Source organism: Helicoverpa zea, chromosome 18 (genome assembly GCF_022581195.2).
Source record: "Helicoverpa zea isolate HzStark_Cry1AcR chromosome 18, ilHelZeax1.1, whole genome shotgun sequence".
Taxonomy (NCBI): Eukaryota; Metazoa; Arthropoda; class Insecta; order Lepidoptera; family Noctuidae; genus Helicoverpa; species Helicoverpa zea.
The window spans coordinates 10,657,508-10,679,049 of record NC_061469.1 but is presented as its reverse complement, the minus strand read 5'-3'; the positions used below and the strand labels follow the sequence as shown (position 1 = coordinate 10,679,049).

Below are 21,542 nucleotides of genomic sequence, written 5' to 3'. Positions count from 1 at the left end.
CGCCATTAAAAACGACGAGAAGAGACCGATGACGTCATCCTTTCTATATTTGACAATGACAAGTATTTGACAGTGACAGATATATCGAAATAACCTCAGAATTAATGTTTTGTTTATTTGCTTCTGTGAAGTTCTGTGTGTTATATAATTCCATTTAAGTGATACAACTGCTAAAAAATTACGGAGAAACGATTTATGAAAGCTGATAGTTCCAATCTGCCAAGAGTAGACTCTTTTATGGTCGCTCAATTCTTTGCCAACCAATAACCAAGATTTTTATTCAACGGTACGTGGATGAACAGTTTATTTAGAGCACTAATGGTCGTATTTCCACAGTCTCGCACAACACAAACCTTGTAGACATTCATTTAATTTAAGTTTTTTGAAAAAGCATCAAATCTTTTCGAACGCGGACACAAACATAACCTCAATATAAATAAACACAAACTTTACGTTTCTTTGCACCATTTCATTTTTCCGCGTACACAACTCAAAACATTTGAGGTATTTTATTTTTGTTCAAATGTATAAAAATAATCTATATGTATAAAATATTATAGTTTAGTAGCTATTTTATAAAAATACATTATTAAAATTAAGAAATCCATTAGTTGGTATGTTAGTTTTTTCTCGTTAGATGTGCTTTAAAATGTAAAGGAATGAACAGAGAACGTTGACGTCACAGTCACGTGATCTAGCGTTTTCTGAGCAATATTTTAAGACAAATAGAAAAACATGTAATACATAAAAAATAAAAAGATTTGAGATGAAAAATGAAAGAGAGGGTGATCTTAAAATTATTTACAAGCTATCTAAATAGATTTCCGAAAATTGGAAACAACCCTATTGATTACAGTTCAGGTCATAATAATGCTCAGATATTATTAGTTCTCAGTTTATTCCTGCTCCAGCGTGCGATATATTTTGATACGAACCAACATATTCGGCAGGGTGTTTGACTTATTATAATGTACCTAGCTTGTAAGAATTACAATGAGTATTTTGTGTATCGTGACTTAATAAACACGTTTTTTCAACTTTTCTGCTTTTTTTTTAGTTGCCCCTGTCCCATTTTAAAATTTATCTATTATTTCTTTGAAAAAACGTATACGACACCAACTGTGCGGTTGAACCCATGTCCAGTAAAACTATTTAACGCAGCAAGATTAAATATAGCCTGTATTTTATCCGGGCATAGTGTAGGTTCCAACACATACCAACAGCGAAATAATGGTGTTAAGCACCTACCACCAGTTCACGAGTTATAAATAAAACAAATCAGTTATATACATCCATAAGTTTTATTTTACATTGATTGTCTTTAAATCAACTAATCTGCTTCTCAAAATAATTATAAAAAGACAAAACAAAAAAAAATAAGGTGATGAGATCTTTTTACTAAGATAAGAAATAATTTACAGTGTATTACTTTACTGTGAAACTAAGAATTTCTTAAGATTTATAAAAAAATTATATTCTTTTAGTTTCCATATTTGCGGAGAGGGCTTTATTAGTTGCATGAAAGTTAGGGAACATTGAAGCGCCGTATGTGTGCGGTGCCGTGTGCATTTTGTAATATAAGGACCAATTTAAGTTTCGTTTCCCATTTGCAGATCCCATTCATGATGCGACTATCGCAAGCTCCTGTGCGGTATACAGAATAAAGTTTATATTTGTGATTGTGACAGTTGAAACATCTGCTGACAAAGCTCACGTCAGGTCGCACCGTGAATGGTAGTTCAACTTTCAACCTAATAAAGCCCTTTTCGCCTCTGTATCCAATTGACAGTCATCTTTACTGAGCCTATCGAACATTGTCAAAGTCTTATTATATTAGATAATTCATTATTCTTTTTATATGTTACCATATTATTCATTATACAAACAAGGCATTATTCTTTCATACTTGCTGCGGACGGAGGCGCTTTGAATTTAGTTTTAAAGCATTTATTAACATTGGCAAAAATCTGTTTTAATTATTACTAATAAGGTTTTAATAACATAAAGATATAGAGGGATATTTAAGTTTGAAGAAATCTATCGTGAGAACGATATTCTGATACGCTCATTTTTGGTCTTTCGAACCGCACCGTGCAACGATGTCGGTTAGAAGGTTCCAAAAATGAGCTTGAGTATTCAATCGCCTACGTCCGCAACATACAGCGACATCCTTTAAGTATAATCCTCATAAGATCACATTTTTTTATAAGGCAAACAACAATCTTTAAAGCTAAACCTTTGATGAAGGGATAGGGGAGGTCGAGCGGTTAACCGATAACGAATTCGTGCGAATACAATAAAAAAAAAAAACAAAAATTCGAACGTCTACCACTTTCCTGGAATGGGGGTAATTTTAATACTAGAGGTGGCTGTTTATTCAAATATTTCCATTAAAAAATATTTTTTGGAGAATAAGTTAATGACTTAGTCCACTCCGCCTATCTAAGACGGCTCAAACTAACAACTCCTAAATTTGTACTTGATGATATATACGCGTATATTAACCTCCGGACGCCAAATAGATTGTAATTCGCTGCTTATATAAAATTTAGCACAAAAAAAGAAAAAAAAAAAACAGTAATTTAGAATTTCACCATCCTTATTTACAAATCGGAAGTTAAAATGACGCATAGAAATTTCAGAATAAAAAAAATTACTGAGCCAAATAGGTACACATACTTAACAGATAACTAGAAATCTGAAGCGATACAATTAAAAAATTACAAACTAATTAATGAAAAAAAAAAAACAAATTCATGACACTTAATAAAAACGTTTTTAAACTGGAAGCTTCATGTGACTCCGTCTTAGCCGTATTAAGAAATTAAAAATCGTAATGCCTAAAAGAATCAAAATAATATTTTTTTGTCGTTTTCGAACTTCTGGAGCTCTGTTCGTTTCTATGACGTTATTTAAACCTATCTAGACACGATCTAACCTAACTACAGTAACCATTGCTTACGTACTACATTAAACTTCAGCGAGTTTATCCAAAATGCCATCGTTGCTCACATTCTGCGTATCCAAATACCCTTATAGGCCATAACTACGAGATATTCCCATCGCGTGATCTCCGCTGACTAACGCAAATACATACGTCACCACGGGAAATATAAAACCTAAGCTAGGCAATATTTGTCCATTCGCTTCGCCGATAAAACTTCTAAATCCTCTCAACCCTCGCACCAATTTACTGGCATTTACGAAAAACCCGTCGTCATAACAACTCTCCATGTGGCTCAAACCGTCAGTAACTCCTGGACTTGTACTTCGCGAAAGACATCGTTCAAGCGAATGTTCCCTTACAAGAGGTCTGAGCCACCCCGCCCACGAAGCCATATCACAATAACCGTGAACTCTCCTAAACGTCATAGAAACATAAACGAGAAATGGTGTTGTTTTCATCCTTCTATTTCAATGGTATTCTTGGCTGGAAACCGACCCCAACATAGTTGGGCAACGCCTAGGCAGTTAATTCATAATATGCGGAAAGTCTATGGGTACATTTTTATATCTGATAGAGTAAGTTTTAAGGACAAGTTTACAAATATTAAGACCCATTAAAATAACAGAATGAAATTAACACACTTAAAAAGACATTTTTAATTTCTCTCCATTGCAAATGGACCAGCCATAGACAACGCTCAATATGCTTTTGTCAAATTGATAAAACTTTTTAAAGGCGCTAGGTTGTAACACAACCTACTTATTTAAAAACAGATCTCAATTAACCACTAATGTATCGTAACAATAATATTTACAATTAAATAAAAAAATCGGCTTTCATCCAACTTTTTAAAGTACAGATATCGTCTGTAACTTTACCTAGGAATGGAGACTTGACTTTTTGGCTACAATGGAGATTGAAAACTTTGTGTTTTTGTCTATTCAGGTGGCAATTCTTAATCATGGTACATTCGGGTGTTCTGAACATACAAGTTCATGCAAAATCCCAAAAGTATCAAGTCTCCATCCATAGTTCCAATCATTTGTTGTTATTAGTAAACATACTTCATTTGCAAAAACACAAAAAACACATTGCATATCAGCAACTCAGTTCGAATATTCCAGGCTTTAGCCTTTTCAATGCCAACAAACTGTTAATTTACAATATTTAACATACATACTACTAAAGATATTTACTTTATTTTTCATAACTTTCATCAAACTTCAGTCATCCATAGTAATTCTTATATTAGAATGACAGTTTGGCGGACGATGTACTTGATATTTATTTGGTGTTGCCAACTGCCTAATTCCTGGATGACAGTCTAGATTCAGTCAGTTCTTAAGTATTTTTGTGGGCATTGAAAAGGTCTCTCAAATCATACGAACGCACGAAAATCGTGTTGTCTCTCTCGCACTTGGCATGGAGAACCATTCTCTTAGAAGACCTAGTACTTGCATCCATTTGTACTTTTTCACAAGTGACCACCCTAGCTATGACAAAACTCTGCAATGTATTATGGTATTGTTTGAATTCCACTACTTCCTCTCGACTGCCATTTTATTTGGATTTGTTACAGACACTATAGAAAACGAGAAATGTATATTGAAATAAATATTATAAAACTAAATTATGTATACTAGATCCAGCTATTATCGGATAACGGACTAGCCGATGGTCAATAAATTTAAGGTTACTAGGCCTTCTGTTACTTTCATAAAATTGTATCAAGTATCAAACTTGTTTTTAGAAGGTTTTTTTTTCTACTAACAAAGTGTCTACTGTGGGATTTTTATATTTACTTATTTTCATTTTGTATCAAAATATGAGAGATTCGAAAATATCAAGTTACAACGGCGACATTTGTGTCAATATTACGCCTTGCATTTTTGTGAAAGAATTAATTTGATATTTTCCCCAAATTAATAGCCTATAAAAACCTCACAGTGGTCACCTCAAGCCTAACAAATTTTTACATTTATGACGGCAGTTAGTGAGATCTTTCGAAAGTATACAAAAAAAACATAAAAAAACTGTCCGTCAGTGGACTTAGTCGAAATGGTGGGAAAATCTGCCTCGCACTCACGGCATATTGTAATTCTTTATCAATAAAAAATACTTAAAAATAAGTGAAGCTGACGTTATGGTACAATGTATGAACAAACTGACAATTTCTCTTCGATATATCGGTTAACTATGAAGCCGGTTAACCAAGATGATTTATTATCAAATTAAAAAGAAATAACAGCACCTAGAAATTGGTTCCTTAATTTTTTTTACACTCTCAAGTCGTTTCAAAGACATTGACTAGGTACGTCTAGAATACAGCGAAATGGTGACGTTTATTGACACAATTATATCAAACTACTCTGTTCTGGATAACAGAAATATGGTTTATTTTATTACTATTTTACTGTGGAACAATTAAATCTCTACACACTTTAGTTATTAAATTTTCTTTGAATACAGAAATAACGTCACCACTTAACATCACATTGATAATGAATCCTAATTACATAAATTCAACAGACAATATTATTTTTCGACCTATTCAAGCGAGTCACATTGCTTTTCCATCATCAATAGAATCCATTCCTCAACTGAATTGATATAAAAAAAAACTTTTTCTAACCATCTGATTGACCGGTAATAATTTCAGTCTGTTAAGAATTCGGTAGAATACACTATAAACCTCCTTGTAAGTCTTTGACATTTAAAAAGTACAAAATGTTTATTCACTGAAACACATCTATGACAATGGCCAAAGCTTATAATTAAAAAAAATACCGAGAAATGTACTTATCAGTCATAAGAGTTATAACGAGAAACATACCTTGTGACCATAGAATTAATGTCGATATCTTCGACGGCTTGTAAACGGGTGAAATGAAACGATATCTCCGCAGCGTCGATACGTCGACGCGTAAGTCCATTCAGCACACTATTATTATCACAAAAACGTTTGTTTATCCAAACCGTACGTAGAGTCCGTCGGTACGCGGCAATGGCACAACCCGCTCATTTTTGTTAAATTTTAGACACACATAGAGCACTACTTGTTCAGTAAACATCACTAGGATCAGGGTTAAAGTGTTTCGGCACCGTGTTAGAGTTCAAGCCTTGCCAGTAGGGTGGGGAAAGCGGGGTTTATTTATAGAAGTAGAGAGGTCACCGAGGCCACGAGCCAACCTCACAAGTATGTAGATTCACCTGAAAATGTAAGAAACCCATATAAGCCTTTGAACGATTACATAAGCCACGGACAGATTTATATTTGTTTGAATTTAAGCGACTGCAAAACTATGAGTTAGAAGCATAAGTTAAATTAATAAAAACGATTATAAAAGTATGATGAGCAAAAACAAACTGAAACGCCAGAAAATTCAAACAAATAATTGAAATATTTTTAAACGCCTTAAAAAAAAAATCAATGAGGCGTTTAAAAAAATCCGTATGTGGCGTGTGTGATGCGTTCAAACTGTGCAAAGCGAGCAATGTACAGCAAATGGAATGTTAGAGCATACTACCTGGCAGAATAAATTGGCCAGTGTTTGTTTTTTATCGAATTTACAAATCCAAAAGTACAAAAAAACAACTGAGTTTTTAATTCAGTGTCGATACGAAAATAGGTAGGTTTGTCTATTAAAAAATGTATGACGAGTTGTTTTCTTGTACTTTCCGCACGTGGGCAAAAAATTATACCAGGCAGTACATTAATGGTTTTGAATGGGGACGAAGTGAATTCATTCGCGATATGTAACCATAACACAATCCACATAGAGGGAATAAAAACGACCAAAATTACCCGTAATTTTCAAAGTAAATAGGGTGGTTTTGATCGAAAAATAGAAGTAATAATAATGCTGCATCTTTATCATTATTAAGGTAAAGGTAATCTATTAAGTAACAGGAAAAATATAACTAAATAACAGCATTAATATACATTGGGGACATGCAACATGAGTTTTAAGCACAATCAGTAACATCTTGAACGCTAACAATTTAAAGAAAAAAATAATTACGGAAGAGTCTTATGAAGCAGGAATAAATTTATATTTTTATTTACACATATTCTGCTTTTGTCATAAATGAGGTTAGCGTTAAAGATGCCGAAACAAAAAAAAATATAATACACAAGACAATCACATAAGGAAAAAAATATTATCAAAGATTAGAAAGAGACAAATGCACAAAAATGACAAGACAAACAGCGGACCTATGACGTCATGACGATGCGGTGACAAGCAAAATGAACGTAAACGAACAAAAATCGAATCAAGCGCAGGTTTTATTGTGAAAGCCGAGCGGTCAGTGACAAACGTGCTGTACAGCAAAATAATAATATGACGCAGTTTATGATTCAAGAGAAAAAGTGATCAAAGTAAAGACAGATTGAAATTTTAAATTATATTTAAAAAAAATGGGCAGGGAGTTGCAAGTTTTTCTGCCCGTGGAACTAATTTTATAGACTAGAAAACATATTAAAGTAGTTATATTTAAATAATGCACAATATTATTATTTTACAGAATACTGTGCACTATTAAAATACTAAATATTATTATTATTTATTCCTAAGCTAAGTCTGTTCTTTAGTAAGATTTGAAGCGTCGCACACGTCCAAGTTATTAGAAAAATGTTATGACGTGGATCGCAACGTAGACGTCTTGATCCATAGACTATTTCAGCCTTATAAGAAACGAGACCTACCTTTGGTCCATAGTAAATAAGACTTTTTTTTTATATTTTGTGAATTATAAAAATATATGCAAAACCGATCTCTTTTATTCTGAAATGTGGTTTTCCCCATAAGTATTTTTAAGAGACTCAAGTTTCAAGCCAAATAAATTGACAATAAATATTCAAAACCTCATTTAAGCATCTTTGTAAGAGCAAAGAAATACGACGTGAGCCTTATTTAATGTTATACATAGACCAAAGTAAGTCTGATTCCGTAAAGCAGTCTCCACACTATTCGCGAAGTTGGCCAACGCTAGGCGAATACGTCACACACAGCCGAACTGCACCTCCACAGAAGTGTGGAGGGGGACTTCGGCTTTCTTCGGGCATCTTTGCCTCGTACTCCATTCTCACTGACACCAACCACGAGGAGTGTGGAGGCGGCGGGTGTGGGGCGGTATCACAAGCTGCGCCATGAGACAAGGTGTATAGTTACGTGTGCGGCGGGTGGTCGGGAGACAGCGGCCGGTAGCGGCCCACGCGCTCGCACCGCCCTGCGCCACCATACCATTGCGTTATTTCTCAAGTATTTCATGTTTTTTGTTGCAATTTTCATTCAACCAATTTTATGAATGGTTTCGATCTGATATACCAAGGTCCACTTTAAATAGGAAAGATAAGCAATTAAGTTTTCGACAATCCATAAAATTGATTAAATTTCGAATGTTTCCTACTTATATTATCAAAATGAAAAATATTCATTTTAAACTTTTGAAAGTTTTGTTGTATTTGAGAATTCAGGAGTTTCATAAATAAATCGAAATCAGCGCTTTCCAAAATAGAATAGATTTTAATAGATCCACGTTCATTTGGCGACAATTTATCGACTGGCGAAGATCGTATTCTAATTTTGTTTCAATTATTTAAGTGCAATCAAACGTAGAAAATAATCGCTTTATTTCTCAATCTATCATTATGGAAATCAGAAATATGTTAGCCATCACCAACATTTATAGGAATGGGTGACCTCTACCTAATAGTTCAAAATATATTTGCGTAGAATTTTCTAGTACCGACTGACCAATTAATCGAAGGAATTTTAGACGCTGCTGACAGATCTAAATGTTTACCCTAATTAATAGAAAACTAATATTTGTGCGCTTAGTACTTTGGACATAAGGTACTTTGGCCATATTATTATTAAAAAAAGACCCATTCAATTCAATCGTTCATATTTATATTGTCTGATTTTTATGTAATTTATTTCTATGATTTCTCAAGCCCTACAATTTAATTACATAGGTCGCTATTTAGCCAATTAATGTAATAAAGATAATTCAGTAATTACTTATTTTTGTGAGAAATTGTACTGGCACTAAAAAGCACTATAAAAATTCGTTATCGGTTTAAGAGATCAACGCACGGGACGTCTGCTCGCCTCCCCGATACAAGGTAAACTAATTTTTATTTCATATAAACGTTATTTATTTTTTTACATACACTATGAAACCATTTATCACTAATTTGGTGTTCGCGCAATATGGTTTGGGACTTTTCAAATAAAAATAATTATTGGAATAAAACTGATAAAACACAGATTATTGAAAATATTATTTTCGACCCAATAATCACATTGCGCAAACATTTCTATAAATTGCTGTGAACGCTTAGCGTCCATATAGCCTACAAAATAACAATTACCGCGCATCGCTCGCACGATTTTCATAACTTCATCCACACAAGATTTACAAACGATAAAAGTCCTTTGAGTTTATAACTAACTCTTATTTAGCACACTAACAATAGTACAAAAACCGCATTCACGAGAAAACTGTGACTATATTGCTGTATATTTTCAAAATTGTCCTTCAGCGGGGTTTACGAACACTATATTCTGACCGCTTGAGTCTTTAAAGTAGTGGATATTTTGGAGCACCGAGATTTGCCCGTATTCGATATGTAAATCATATCACGACTGGTTTATATAGCCTGGCAGTTTGTGATTGAACTATAAAGTATAGGTGAAGAAGCCAGGGGTAATGCAGTGGTACGGTTTACATATCACTTTAAGAAGAACTTCCATCAAGGAGCTCGCATTGTATCGGAGTGGGTATAATACTAATGCACACGAGGTCAGGTAGTCCCAGGAGTCGAACGGCATTTGAATGGACTCTAATGGAGTGGAGTGGCTCGATGTCGGGTTCGGAGCAGGAGGAGGAGGAGGGGGGAAAGGTTGAGGAGGATGAGCCCGAGCCTGCCCTATACTCCTGTGGCGTGGTGTAAGAGCTCACCCGAGTCCCAGTGCGCGTCGGGCTCGGTGTCGGGCTCGGAGCAGGAGGAGGAGGAGGACGAGCCCGAGCCCCGTGCTCGAGTCCCCGCGAACCGTGACGTCACCGGCATCTTCTGCACTATCAGCTCCACCTGCAACAATTATACGTAAATGGTAAGAAAATGAGTGGCAACAAACAATTGAGAACCACCGTATTTGGTGGCAAGGAGGAGGAGGAGGCGTGAGGGCCCGCGTGCGCACGGTGTCCGCTCCGCGCGCGAGCTGCAGGCTGTCCGCGTGAGTGCCGCGGCACAGCGCTCGTGCACCGCGTGAGTGCCGCGGCACAGCGCTCGTGCACCGCGTGAGTGCCGCGGCACAGCGCTCGTGCACCGCGTGAGTGCCGCGGCACAGCGCTCGAGTACGCGCGCTGTGTGTACTAAACCGTTCGTAATGTCCCGCGCTAACGAAGGCCCTAAAACTACGCGCGATAATTTTTTCGTACAGCTCATTACACAACCGAGCGTGATGATTTAAATAACGAGTGGATATCAAGGACACGTTCTGTCTGATACTCGTCACGTAAAAAGAACTCGCAATTTTTAGTAGCTTGTGCAATAAATATATTCTAAAATATTTTATAAGTTACCTTAAAGTCGGCGCTATAGTGTTTATGCTGCTTATCCTTGTGCGCCTCGTCTAACTGCCACTTGTTCAGCGTCAGCTTGAACGCCTCCAGATTTGGACCTGCAAGTCATTCCACATGGTCTTAATATCAAACCCCAAAACAATATACTTATAGTAAACGTCTAAAAATTATTGACACTAATTAGACGAAAAAGTGACAGGAAAGAGGCTAAAAATATTCAATGTATTTTTTTGTATCTAAAACTGTAGAAATAATTTATTCTGTTAATAAGGACGGCAATACACGGACCGCTTCAAGAAGTCAAGTCAAGGGTGACAGCTTCCAACTGTCGACTGCACAGTAAACTGTACGGTTCTATGGATGCACAAACACAAACCGCTCGAGCAGTTGCAACTGATTCGGGCGATCGACAGCTTGAAGCTGAACTTTCAACATTCAGATATGTTTTGGTATATAAAGCTTTAGTAGCCGTCCACTCATAGTCGACGTCAGTGACCATTGATCAATGACTTACTGTCGTCCAAGGCAGGTACTCTCTCGGCCCCCACGCCGGCAGCCACGAAGAAGGTGTTGAACCAGAAGTGGAAGAGCTTCTCCTTGCGCATCTTCATCTTGGGCTTGTTGTAGACGTCGACGCGCACGTCGCCGTTGAGCGGCGTGCAGTGCGTCAGGAACACGCGGATAGCGCCCTCGTCGCGGCGGACGTCGTGGCAGCCCGACGGCGTCTGCACGACATGTGGGGGAACGAATCTTATTTATACTGATTATATTATTTAAGGGAAATTTTTTGCATATAATTTGGGGATATGGAAGATAAGTTTAACCACTGAAGCTCAAATTTTCCCAAGGTAGTGAAAACATTAATAATATCAAAACATGCAGGATAATTTTAATTGATACTGCTAACGGGTTTCTTCTTCTCCCATCTCTCTAATCCGATCGAACAGGAGTACAGTGCGGAGACTTTCTCCTCTCTCTTCTCTCAAACCATATCCATATATGAATATTATTGTATCCTACACAGGTATCTATGTAAGTACTAGTACTCTGTAGTGTGTAACATACAGCCAGTTGTCAGGTAATACCTTGAAGGATGGCTGCGCCTGCGACACGGTGAGCTCGGGCGAGCACGTGCCGCCGTTGAGCGTGGGCGGCGGCGACATCACCAGCTCGCGGATGTGCACCTTCGTGGCCGAGTACTGCAACCCCGACGTTATTAGTGCCGCGTAGTATTCCACGTAGCGACGCTGCGAGGGGATCGTCACGCCTGGAATGTTAACACACAAACGAAGTTAACAGTAGGTAAGGATCATTTTTTTGCTCAGCGAACGGTGAAAAATAAGTAAAATGAAGTTATTCAAGTTATTCAGCGAGAAGTTGCTTTATTTAAAAAATAGTGACTCGAAAGTTCTGCCTCTTAAATTTTCATGTTTCAAGAGACAACGTCATTGCTAACTTAAAATAAGTTAATATTTGACTAAGCGATCTCAAGAGTTGTTTAATCTGCCCTTTTTGATTGTCCACATAAAAAACAAAACACAATTTCTCAATCTCGAAACACAATAAAATCCTTTCACCATTAATCAGCTAAGAGCTATCTCAAACATATCTTTTTGTCTTGTCAATTGTTTTGCATGACAAGATACTTGCTTCATGCCCGATTTTGACGCAAAATATTTGTCTATCTTAAGAGAATGTTGGTGATAAAATGTCTGAGAAAATAAAATAAAACTTGCTTTATCATCACTACTAAGCATAACAAAACGTACCTAAATATTGCAGATAAGGCTAACGTACTGTCTATATTTTCATAGTTATATGACGCCTGAAATCTAGCCTTGCAGAACTTCTTGATCAATATACGAGTAAAATGCACCATTCCTATAAATAATTTCAGTAAGATAGCAACGCCAGACAGGCTGAAATCGATAACTTATGCTATATACAAATTACTAGCATAACAAGTATGTAACTTAGATATAACGTCAAACTTATTGTTTAGCAATGACGTATGCTTTCGTCAAAGTTATCGTTTCGACGGCGCAGTTAAGTATCGGATTTAGTAATATGATAGTTATGACGTTTGTGAAAAAAATAACTGGGATCACATTATCTTATTCAGGCGAAAAAAATGCAATTGTTGTTTGTTAATCTTATGTTTACTAGATTAGACCGAGAGTACCTACACAATTTTTAATCATGCAATTTCTTATGAATTCAAAATTGACGAAGTAGTGGACAAAACTTCAGTTCGATTTTTACAAAACAATGAATAGTATAAAAAGCTGGCCTTGTTTCTCTAGGCTCGAATCTAAAATCCTTCCTATTAAACGTTGAAAAAAATAACATTCTCGAATCGTCGGGCAGCAAACAAAATAAAAGGTGAATGATGTTACAAAATACCTTTTTCGTCGTGGGTTCTCTTCGTGCCGTAGAACTTGAGGGCTTCGTCGGCCGACGCTTTCTGTCGACTATACAGTAAGTAGCAACACACCATTGTGCCTGTAACACAAAACAATTTATATGTACAAGTTTGTTTCAACCGAGTACAGCTTTGAAGAAATAATATAACTTAATAGAACAACGAAGAAGGTACTATACTATTTTAGATCGCGCTATGATCCTTAGGGGCCCAACAAAACTAAAAGAATTAAAAAAGTGTACGGTTCGGGGGATACGTGGGGGGCCGGACGTTTGAAACCGCGGGGCACAACTAGTATTTTTATGAATTCTGAAGTATTTATTGTATAGAAATTTCTTTGGAAGTAAACAATCAGAAGCTTTCTTTTCTTTTAGCTGTGTGGGCGGTACTTACGACTTTGGACGATGCCTTGTACCGAACAAAAGTAGTAACGATTTTTATAGTGATGTAAAATTCCGATCGCCCTGTATATTCGATCATTACCGACTATGTACTACGAATACAAACGCCTCTTCTTTGTATTTACACCTACAGATACAATTTATAGCTCTATTTCAAAGTCATCTAATAGCCGCTCCAAATTTTGGGTGAACAATATAATTTCCTCGAAATAATATGTCGATGGAAAATCGAATTGCCCCAAAAACCGAGTATGGTGGCTCAAACACGGCTCATTTCACGTCCACACAGCAATCCTACACTTTTTATATCCCTTCGGGGCTGCCCACAAAAAAGGAGGCGGTTTGAAAAGGACCTTTTTTTTAAATTTACGACTTCGGCGTGAAAGCCGGTACAGTGGTAATACGACCAATTATGGCGTGTAAAGAAATTTCGCAATTACGCCTTTGAGGTTTCGTCTCATTTTTGTTCGTGCAACAATGCCGGGCCGACCATCCGTTTCTATAGGCAATAACGTGGCACGTGTAATTTGTTGCTTTAACCTTTGTTACCGAAAACGTTCTGGGACCTATTATACTAACTTTTATCTGTCTGGAATGATATTAGGACGTAATAATTTATTCTTTTGATATTTTAATGTGTGATGTAGCGATACACATTAACAAATGGAGTGCACGCAAAAAAGGTCACGCTCGTCGACGAATGATGGAGTCGTTGTGATGCTAAAATTGGACATCAACCCCTTTTTGCAGTTTTTGCTTCAAAGTTTATGGCAGGAACCGAAGAAAGTGTCACCTTAATGTAGGAACACGCTGCAGGGTTTCTTTGTCGGTGCTAAGGGCAGGATATCATTTAGACTCGCACCAAACTGCCTTTTACCTTTTCGAGTCAATGGAAACCACTAAAAATGTCTCGCTTGAAGCCACCTGGTCCTTATACTTTCTTCGCTTTGTTGATTTTATTGCTTCGCGTTATTTATTTGACTATTTACTTCGTATGAGAAAATTTATTCTGGTCCTTCGAGACTGATTGTCTGAATGGACTTACCCGTTCGTCCTTTGCCTGCTTTACAGTGCACTGCGGCTACATTTCTGGAGTCAGCCGTCAGCCAATTGTGTACATCTTCACAAAACGGCTGAATCAGCTCAATGTTCGGGGGCGTGTGGTCTTCTAACGCATACCGCGCCACCTGAAATTACGAAAGGAGAACTTAGTAAGCCTTTTAATTATAAGTAGGTAGGTACATTTGCATATTCTGGATTGTGAAAATACGTCGTAAGTATGTGCACTATGCTGTTACCAAGAACTGATTTGGAAAATTTCAATTTCCGTAGAAAATAATTGGGGAATTGCCAATGATTATAACTCCTTCCTTGAGTGGTGGGACTTTCAACCGTAAAAATTGTAACTGAAGCCCTTCGGAACTATTCTACAGGACGATGAGCATGTCATTTGAGTATACATATTATTAAAGCCTATAAAGTCTTTCATGGCAGATATTAGGAAATTTCGCCCATCATCCTTTAACGATTTACATAATAAATCCTCACGAATGTTAATAAAGCGATCTGTTGAAAAGCATGAAGATTTGAGGCTGGTCCTTTTGATAGTAGATAGATCGTAGAAGATTCCTCAGGTGATCCAAGACCGGTACACTGGTTGCAGATGATAACTCCATGTTGGACGAGGCCTATGCTGAGCAGTGGATTTGATATCGTTGGTATATTGATACTAAGGATGAAAGAAAAACATATAATGTATCGGATACCTATATATCGACACCTACTTTAAATGAGAAATTGTATTACGCGGTAATACGTCCCACGTAAGAACTTTTTACTACTATAGGTACGTTTTTTGCTACTACATGTAACCCTGCTAAGTGACAAATTACGTACCCATGGAAACGAGCTAGCGTGCTAAATACAATTTAGCTTATTACTTCTCAAAGTTTCAACTGTTCCTTTTTTTGTGCAAAGAATTTGAAATATCCCAGAACTTTGGACACTTTATTAATGTTGTGGTGCTTTAGCTTGTCATATGGGAAGCATGTTTGGAACGACTCCAAATTTCAAATAATCTGCATGCAATGAATTTTTATTTATTGTCAGAGTAACCTGTACTGATATAATTTAAAAGAAGGGCTATTTATAATGTTTATGCTTTAATTTATGGATGCAGTTTTTAAGTGTCTTCGCCAGATGAGTATAATTTGGAAAGCAGGCCATTGGCTGTTGCTCGTTTGATATCATGTTTAAATAGTTTCGCCAAAGTCCTAGCGTAGGAAGCTGAATTAGTTTCAAAAACTTCTTACACGACCTCGCTTGTTCCCGTCTTAATTCCAAAGTATGCCGTATAATTACTTCGGCAGTCTCTAGAGACATGGCCTATTTTCAGTCTAATCTAACACACCCAAAAGTACTTGGATAAGCGTATTATAAGGTTACTAACTCCAGGCTAAGACGTTTTGAATTAAAGTAGGAAAGCTACCTAAAAAAAATAACTTGTCACAAATACAATGAAATTGAAATGAAACACACATCTCCTGTATTCGAAGATGCGGAGCGTGGTTTTTTTACTACCCTCGACTTGCCAGAGTCGGAAGTCTCGACTTCCGAACAACTAGCAAGGATGAAGAACTTTGTCAAAAAATTGCGTTGTGACTTTCTGACTATCTATTAAACCGACAACTTCGTTAGCTGACAGTACAAAGCTTTGGCTACATACATATACAAAGCTATTTAGAACCTTCTAGTAATTCCAGACCATTAGTAATAGTTCTAATAGCAATTATTTCCTTCGCGTAGGGCTTCCTTGACGTCTGGCTAGGGTGGGCAATGAGATCTTGCTTCTAGTTTCTATACGTTATTACTTTCCCTCATGACTTTTGGAAAAGGCAATTGTTATTTTCCCAAATTCGTAAAAGAAAGATGAGTATTTTGTGGATTTAAAGTTAGTCAGCATCTGGCACCAATTTGATTGTTATGTATTTTAAATAACGTTATCATTTACTTACATTTGTATAACAATTAATATATTTCGTCCCATGATTTCCTATATGACCTAATTGTGTTGCCGAGTTCCTGAGCGCAAAACCGCGAGGTATTTTGTCCAAATATGGGATGGCATGTGGGTGAATACATTCGTTTTAATGATGATGTCTCTCACTTTACAAATATCCTGCAAACTAGGTGTAAACTTAGGACGTACATTCGGATTTATAAGGTATAGAAATATATTAGGGGTACCTAAAATTAATAAAAATGTGTCCTAATTTGGTTCTAACGGCGGCTAACAGCGTCAGGACCGCACACAAATGACGCTGACATGATTAGATAAGTTACTACGTTCTGTTTTCCTTCCATACCTAAATCATTATGGAAATACTGACAATTGATAAATGTAACAAGGAAAATGGGTCGCACATGACGTCAGATAAGTGTTGCACGCGATATTTTGCCAATATTATACAATACATATAAGTTTATTGAATTTTTGTGGATATGTGAGTTGATAACCCATTTAATAAGAGCAGAGTGGTGAAGTGATAACGAGCTTGACTAACTATCCGACTGTTGCGGGTTCTAAACATACTAAAGTGTGCTCGCACTTGTTGCAATTACTTTTATCGCTACTATTATAAAAATGAGGAAATAAAAGCTTGTAATTCCGAAAGGACTAAAACCACGTTTGAAAACGATTCAACATCAGAGTAGGTGTGTCATACCTGCTCTGATGTGATCTGATGTGGGACTTACCATCCACCTTGTCCGCCGCTAGAGTCATGGACTCTATACTCGATACAACTATCCACATTTTTCTTTATGACCTATCCACTATTTTATAGAATACATTATTTCTTTACATACAGCACCATTCATACAATTTCATAAGAGGCTAGCAACATTGAAATCACCATAACCCGTTCCTAGCTATAGCTATAGTACTTCCTAGCTATAGTATAAACGTTACACATACGATACGGTAGTATGTAGGTACAAGTTGGACACTAGAGGTTAAGACTAGAAGAAGGAAATACTTATCACAATCGCACTGATTGCACAGCCACACCCACTGATATTAATGGCGTGAAGATAGGCAACGTTTAGACTTCGATATAATTTATCTATCACCAGCTAAGTGAGTCCAAAGAGGTTATTATCTAGCAACATTATCAGTGAAATTGGACGCGTTACATAAGATACTTATGTGACGTAATTATATTATTTTAATGGATGTAATTGATGTTTTAGCGCTGTGTAAATTGTGATAAATTAATTACGGTAACTTCGAGAAGGTTTCGTAGGAACGTTGTTTGACGTTTAACATGCTACCGGCGTCCTGCGATAAGAACACGCCATCACACGTCGTTGCAGTGTGCTTAGCCCTTAAGTAGTCCTTAAGTCTTTAAGTAGCCTATAAAGTTCTTGTACGATTTTACCGGCTACTAAAGGCGAAAGAAATAGAATTCTCTATTTCCACCCATTCGCATTTAGCAACATTTGAACTCAGAATACAGGATTTTTAAAAACCTCATAAATCAGATTAAAAAATCGTTTTCAACCTAAAAAGCAAGTTATTAATATTTTTTTACCGTTATTAGGCTACATTATTAATGGATTTTATTTTTTATTCTACTTAAGGAAATTGTCAACTATATTAATTCTGTATATAATAATCGTTATAACACTGGCGCATAGCATTATCGGAACTATAAAGATGCAAAATGACAGTGTCATTATAAATAAATTATGATAATTTTATTATAAGCACGCAATCAACCGTTGAGCAAGCCTGTCCGAATAAAATAATATAGTTGCACAGATTTTTTTAGATTTTACATTATTGAATTCAATTTTCCTTTGAGGTATATTGATTAGTTCTTATTTAAATATTTATTAGAATATAATAATAGTAAACATAAATAAAAATAAAATAAATCATCCAAGAAAAGCAAAAGATCAACCAGTATGCAATCTTATAAATGGAATATCAGGATTCCACGTCATCAAATTCTATTTTCGTTCTCATTTATTTTAACTTGTTAATTTTTGGAAAATTTCTTTCTAGTGTTATTGACAATTAAATAAAAATAAATCATGCAAGTAACGAACGAAAAAACGGTTAAGCCATAAGCAGTATTCAACATTATTAATATTTAACGAAATTAATGCAGTTTGTTATCTACTATATAAAATAAATAAAAAATAATAGACAGTTCATTTAATTAATAGGATGACAACAGGTTAACGATTAATATACCTATTTGCTTAACTTTGAAATACAATACAAGAGATTTGAACAAATAATATTGTATCCAAACTAACTTATTAATATTCACAGCACCCCAATCGTGTTCGCTGTATCAAATTAAGCTTCAGAAAATGTATCTAGAAAATATTCTTCATAAATATCAAATATATATATCATAAAAAGAAAGCAGCAGATAATATCACCGATAGTTAACATAAAATGACATCGCAAAATTCTGAAAAATATAAGCGGAAGACACAAATATACCAGACCATTAAATATTTCTTTCAATAATAATTTCAAAATACAAAATAAGAGCACTTCGATATAATATGTATAAAATATGCAAAGATCAAAGGCATACTGCACAATTTTAGCAACAATGCAAAATATACCAAAATAGGCATCATTAAAACAAATTGCAGTGCCATCTAGTCGAGACATCGGCCATTTAGTTGTAAAACGTCAGTACGACTTACAACATCCTGTCACAAAAACGCCAATTGCAGCCGAGATACCTATACTAACTGAAATTGTACCGAGTATCAATTATAAGTCGGGACTACAAAAAATCACAATGACATTTATCTAAAAGTCATTACAACAAATGAGTGGGACATACTCAGACTACGTATCATGTTATAATTATAGAGATTACATGTCTAGATATACCTCCTAGGATCAGACTTGTCAGTTAAAATAAGAAGCTAAAATATGACAGTTAGACAGGTTAAGACAAATTACACGCAAACATTTGATCATTGTAAGCTTCGTTAAGGCGAGGAAGTGGTCAACAATAATTCCATAACCGGCACGCGCATCTAAGGCGCCAAAAGGGGTCGGAGCGTCTGAGCGGGGCGAGGAAAACAATACGCGCGCTAGCTTATAACTAAAAGTCGTAAGCGACAAAATGGTTTTGTAATTTTAATATTTAGAAATGATAATTTAATAAAAATTCCTACTACCATTTTAAAGAGTATGTATATACTCAACTACTAAAAAAGTTAAGAGGCTTAAATCGGTCCCGTTTGCCCATAATATGTGAATCTCTTTTTAAAAAGAGGTATGTTTGATATATTTTTCTCTGTTATAAAAGTTACCTAATCATGTTTCTACAACTAACAAAATAAGGCTTATATCATGAACTTTCAGGTAACCAAGTTGTATTTTGATCCGTTTTGTATTTACTGAGAAAAATTGACATCCTTGGCGCCAAAAATTCCAATTCGTCCTCTTAAACATGATTTTTAGTTTAGTTGTAGCCTTTCAAAGCTCGCTGTAATAATTCGTATCGATCAATACGATATTACTGGTGTATTGAGTAGCTTATAATGTCAATCAAGTGTCAATTTATTTATTAATATGATATCCCGGATCAGTCGTTGACGGACGGTTGAACCCCTGTCTTATGAAACCTCACACGATCAATTTGTCCGTCCAATTTGCGTGAGAGTTCAGGATTGATCAAGTAAACTTGTGCGAGGCGAGAGTGTATGTCAATTCGCTTGACAGAAAGGGTTCTTGAACTTGTTTTGTTTTTCTGACAACTTGATACATAAAAACATCTGCATATTGTACTGCACACATTTGTCTCATCTGTTCTCAATAATTCTTCGAACTAATATGCTATGTTAACTGTGTTTTTAATAAAGGTTTTATAAAAATAATGTTTAAAGCCAAATCCGCAGCAATCTGACCTTCGTGTATAACTTAATTGTAAATATACCAACTAAGAAGCTATAAATACAAAGTGTTTCATATAAACCAACTGCAAGTCGGAGCAATCCCCAACTGATGCAAATTGGACGGTAAACTTGATCGTGTGTAGCCATTAAGAACATGAAATTGATAATATTAAACGACAGGAACTTTGTAATGATTAAATGATAGACTACATCTTTAATGTGTGTTCATAATTATTTTATTACGAAGATAATATCTTTAATAGTGTCTACTATTACAAAATCTGGTCTATTTAAAATAGTTTAAGACATGTTTTTTTTTTCTTAAATATATTTTGTGTACCAATCCTTAACTTTCACGTGTAAATGTAAATCGATACTGATTCTTAAAACGCGCTAATCATATTCTTTATTATCGAAGTGTCGACACTAAAATGTCAATGCTCCGATGCGGTTTCTTATCGAGCCGATATAAGATAATGTATCTAGATATCCTGAACTCATGTCGCAGTATCTGAAACTGTAATGTTTATTCTAATTATAGGTATTGTACAGCACACAATGGACACTCATTTAATATTTTAGACAGGCTTATACCTAAACGCCATAACCACAATGGGTACATAGTACGTACAATGAATTTTCCTGAAATACCTACTAGGTAATTTGGATCTGGCGTAAGCGCATCGCGCGTGTGTGCAGGCGTCAGAGCAGAGTATGTGTGACGTAAACTGTGAACATTATTTGAAGCATATTTAATTAACTTTACAGATTAATATTCTGATACTTGTTTCCCTACTGGCTGCTTGGCTAGCTCTCGATCTCGTCCTAATTGGTACAGTTCAAATGTAGTATGAATGAGAATGAGCATGCGTATAGTGTGTTCCTCCTCATATTTAGTTGTCTAATGGTTTCGTTAGATACATAGCCAACCGATTCTAAAATGAAGGCAAGTTTTAGACTTAAACCTGTTTTGAAACTGAGCCCAAAAGACGACCATCCAAAAAAAACCCTTAAAAGTGCAAATATGTAATTGAGTTCATCGACAAGAACCAGGTTCCAAATCGTATAGCAACAACATAAAAATCAAAAATTCATGCAACACAACTGATAAAAAACTAGAATAGATTTTGTGATAGTTACGATAAATAAACATTTTCATTTCCTTGAAAACTGGTCGTTTTTTGGTGGAAACTGCGCGATCCATTCTGTGATACGCGTTATCAGTGAACAACTGATAGCGAGG

The 21,542-nt window shown here is 35.8% G+C and overlaps 1 protein-coding gene across 3 annotated transcripts in view; it reads right to left on the bottom strand.

The window, feature by feature from the left end:
• Nucleotides 1–1,282: 1,282 nt before the first annotated feature.
• Nucleotides 1,283–21,542, bottom strand: part of LOC124639017 (phosphatidylinositol 3,4,5-trisphosphate 3-phosphatase and dual-specificity protein phosphatase PTEN) — a 40,253-nt gene continuing 19,993 nt past the window's right edge. Inside the window, exons 3-10 of one of the 3 annotated variants that reach the window (XM_047176226.1) lie at nt 14,409–14,550; nt 12,944–13,042; nt 11,626–11,807; nt 11,055–11,265; nt 10,541–10,638; nt 9,917–10,046; nt 8,122–8,179; nt 1,283–6,157 (exon numbers count right to left, since the gene is read on the bottom strand). In XM_047176226.1, coding sequence (XP_047032182.1) covers nt 6,154–6,157; nt 8,122–8,179; nt 9,917–10,046; nt 10,541–10,638; nt 11,055–11,265; nt 11,626–11,807; nt 12,944–13,042; nt 14,409–14,550 — 924 coding nt within the window. In that variant the 3' untranslated portion in view covers nt 1,283–6,153. Of the gene's footprint in view, nt 8,180–9,916; nt 10,047–10,540; nt 10,639–11,054; nt 11,266–11,625; nt 11,808–12,943; nt 13,043–14,408; nt 14,551–21,542 lie in introns of all 3 variants that reach the window. The other 2 variants (XM_047176227.1, XM_047176228.1) reach the window with 2 other exon arrangements.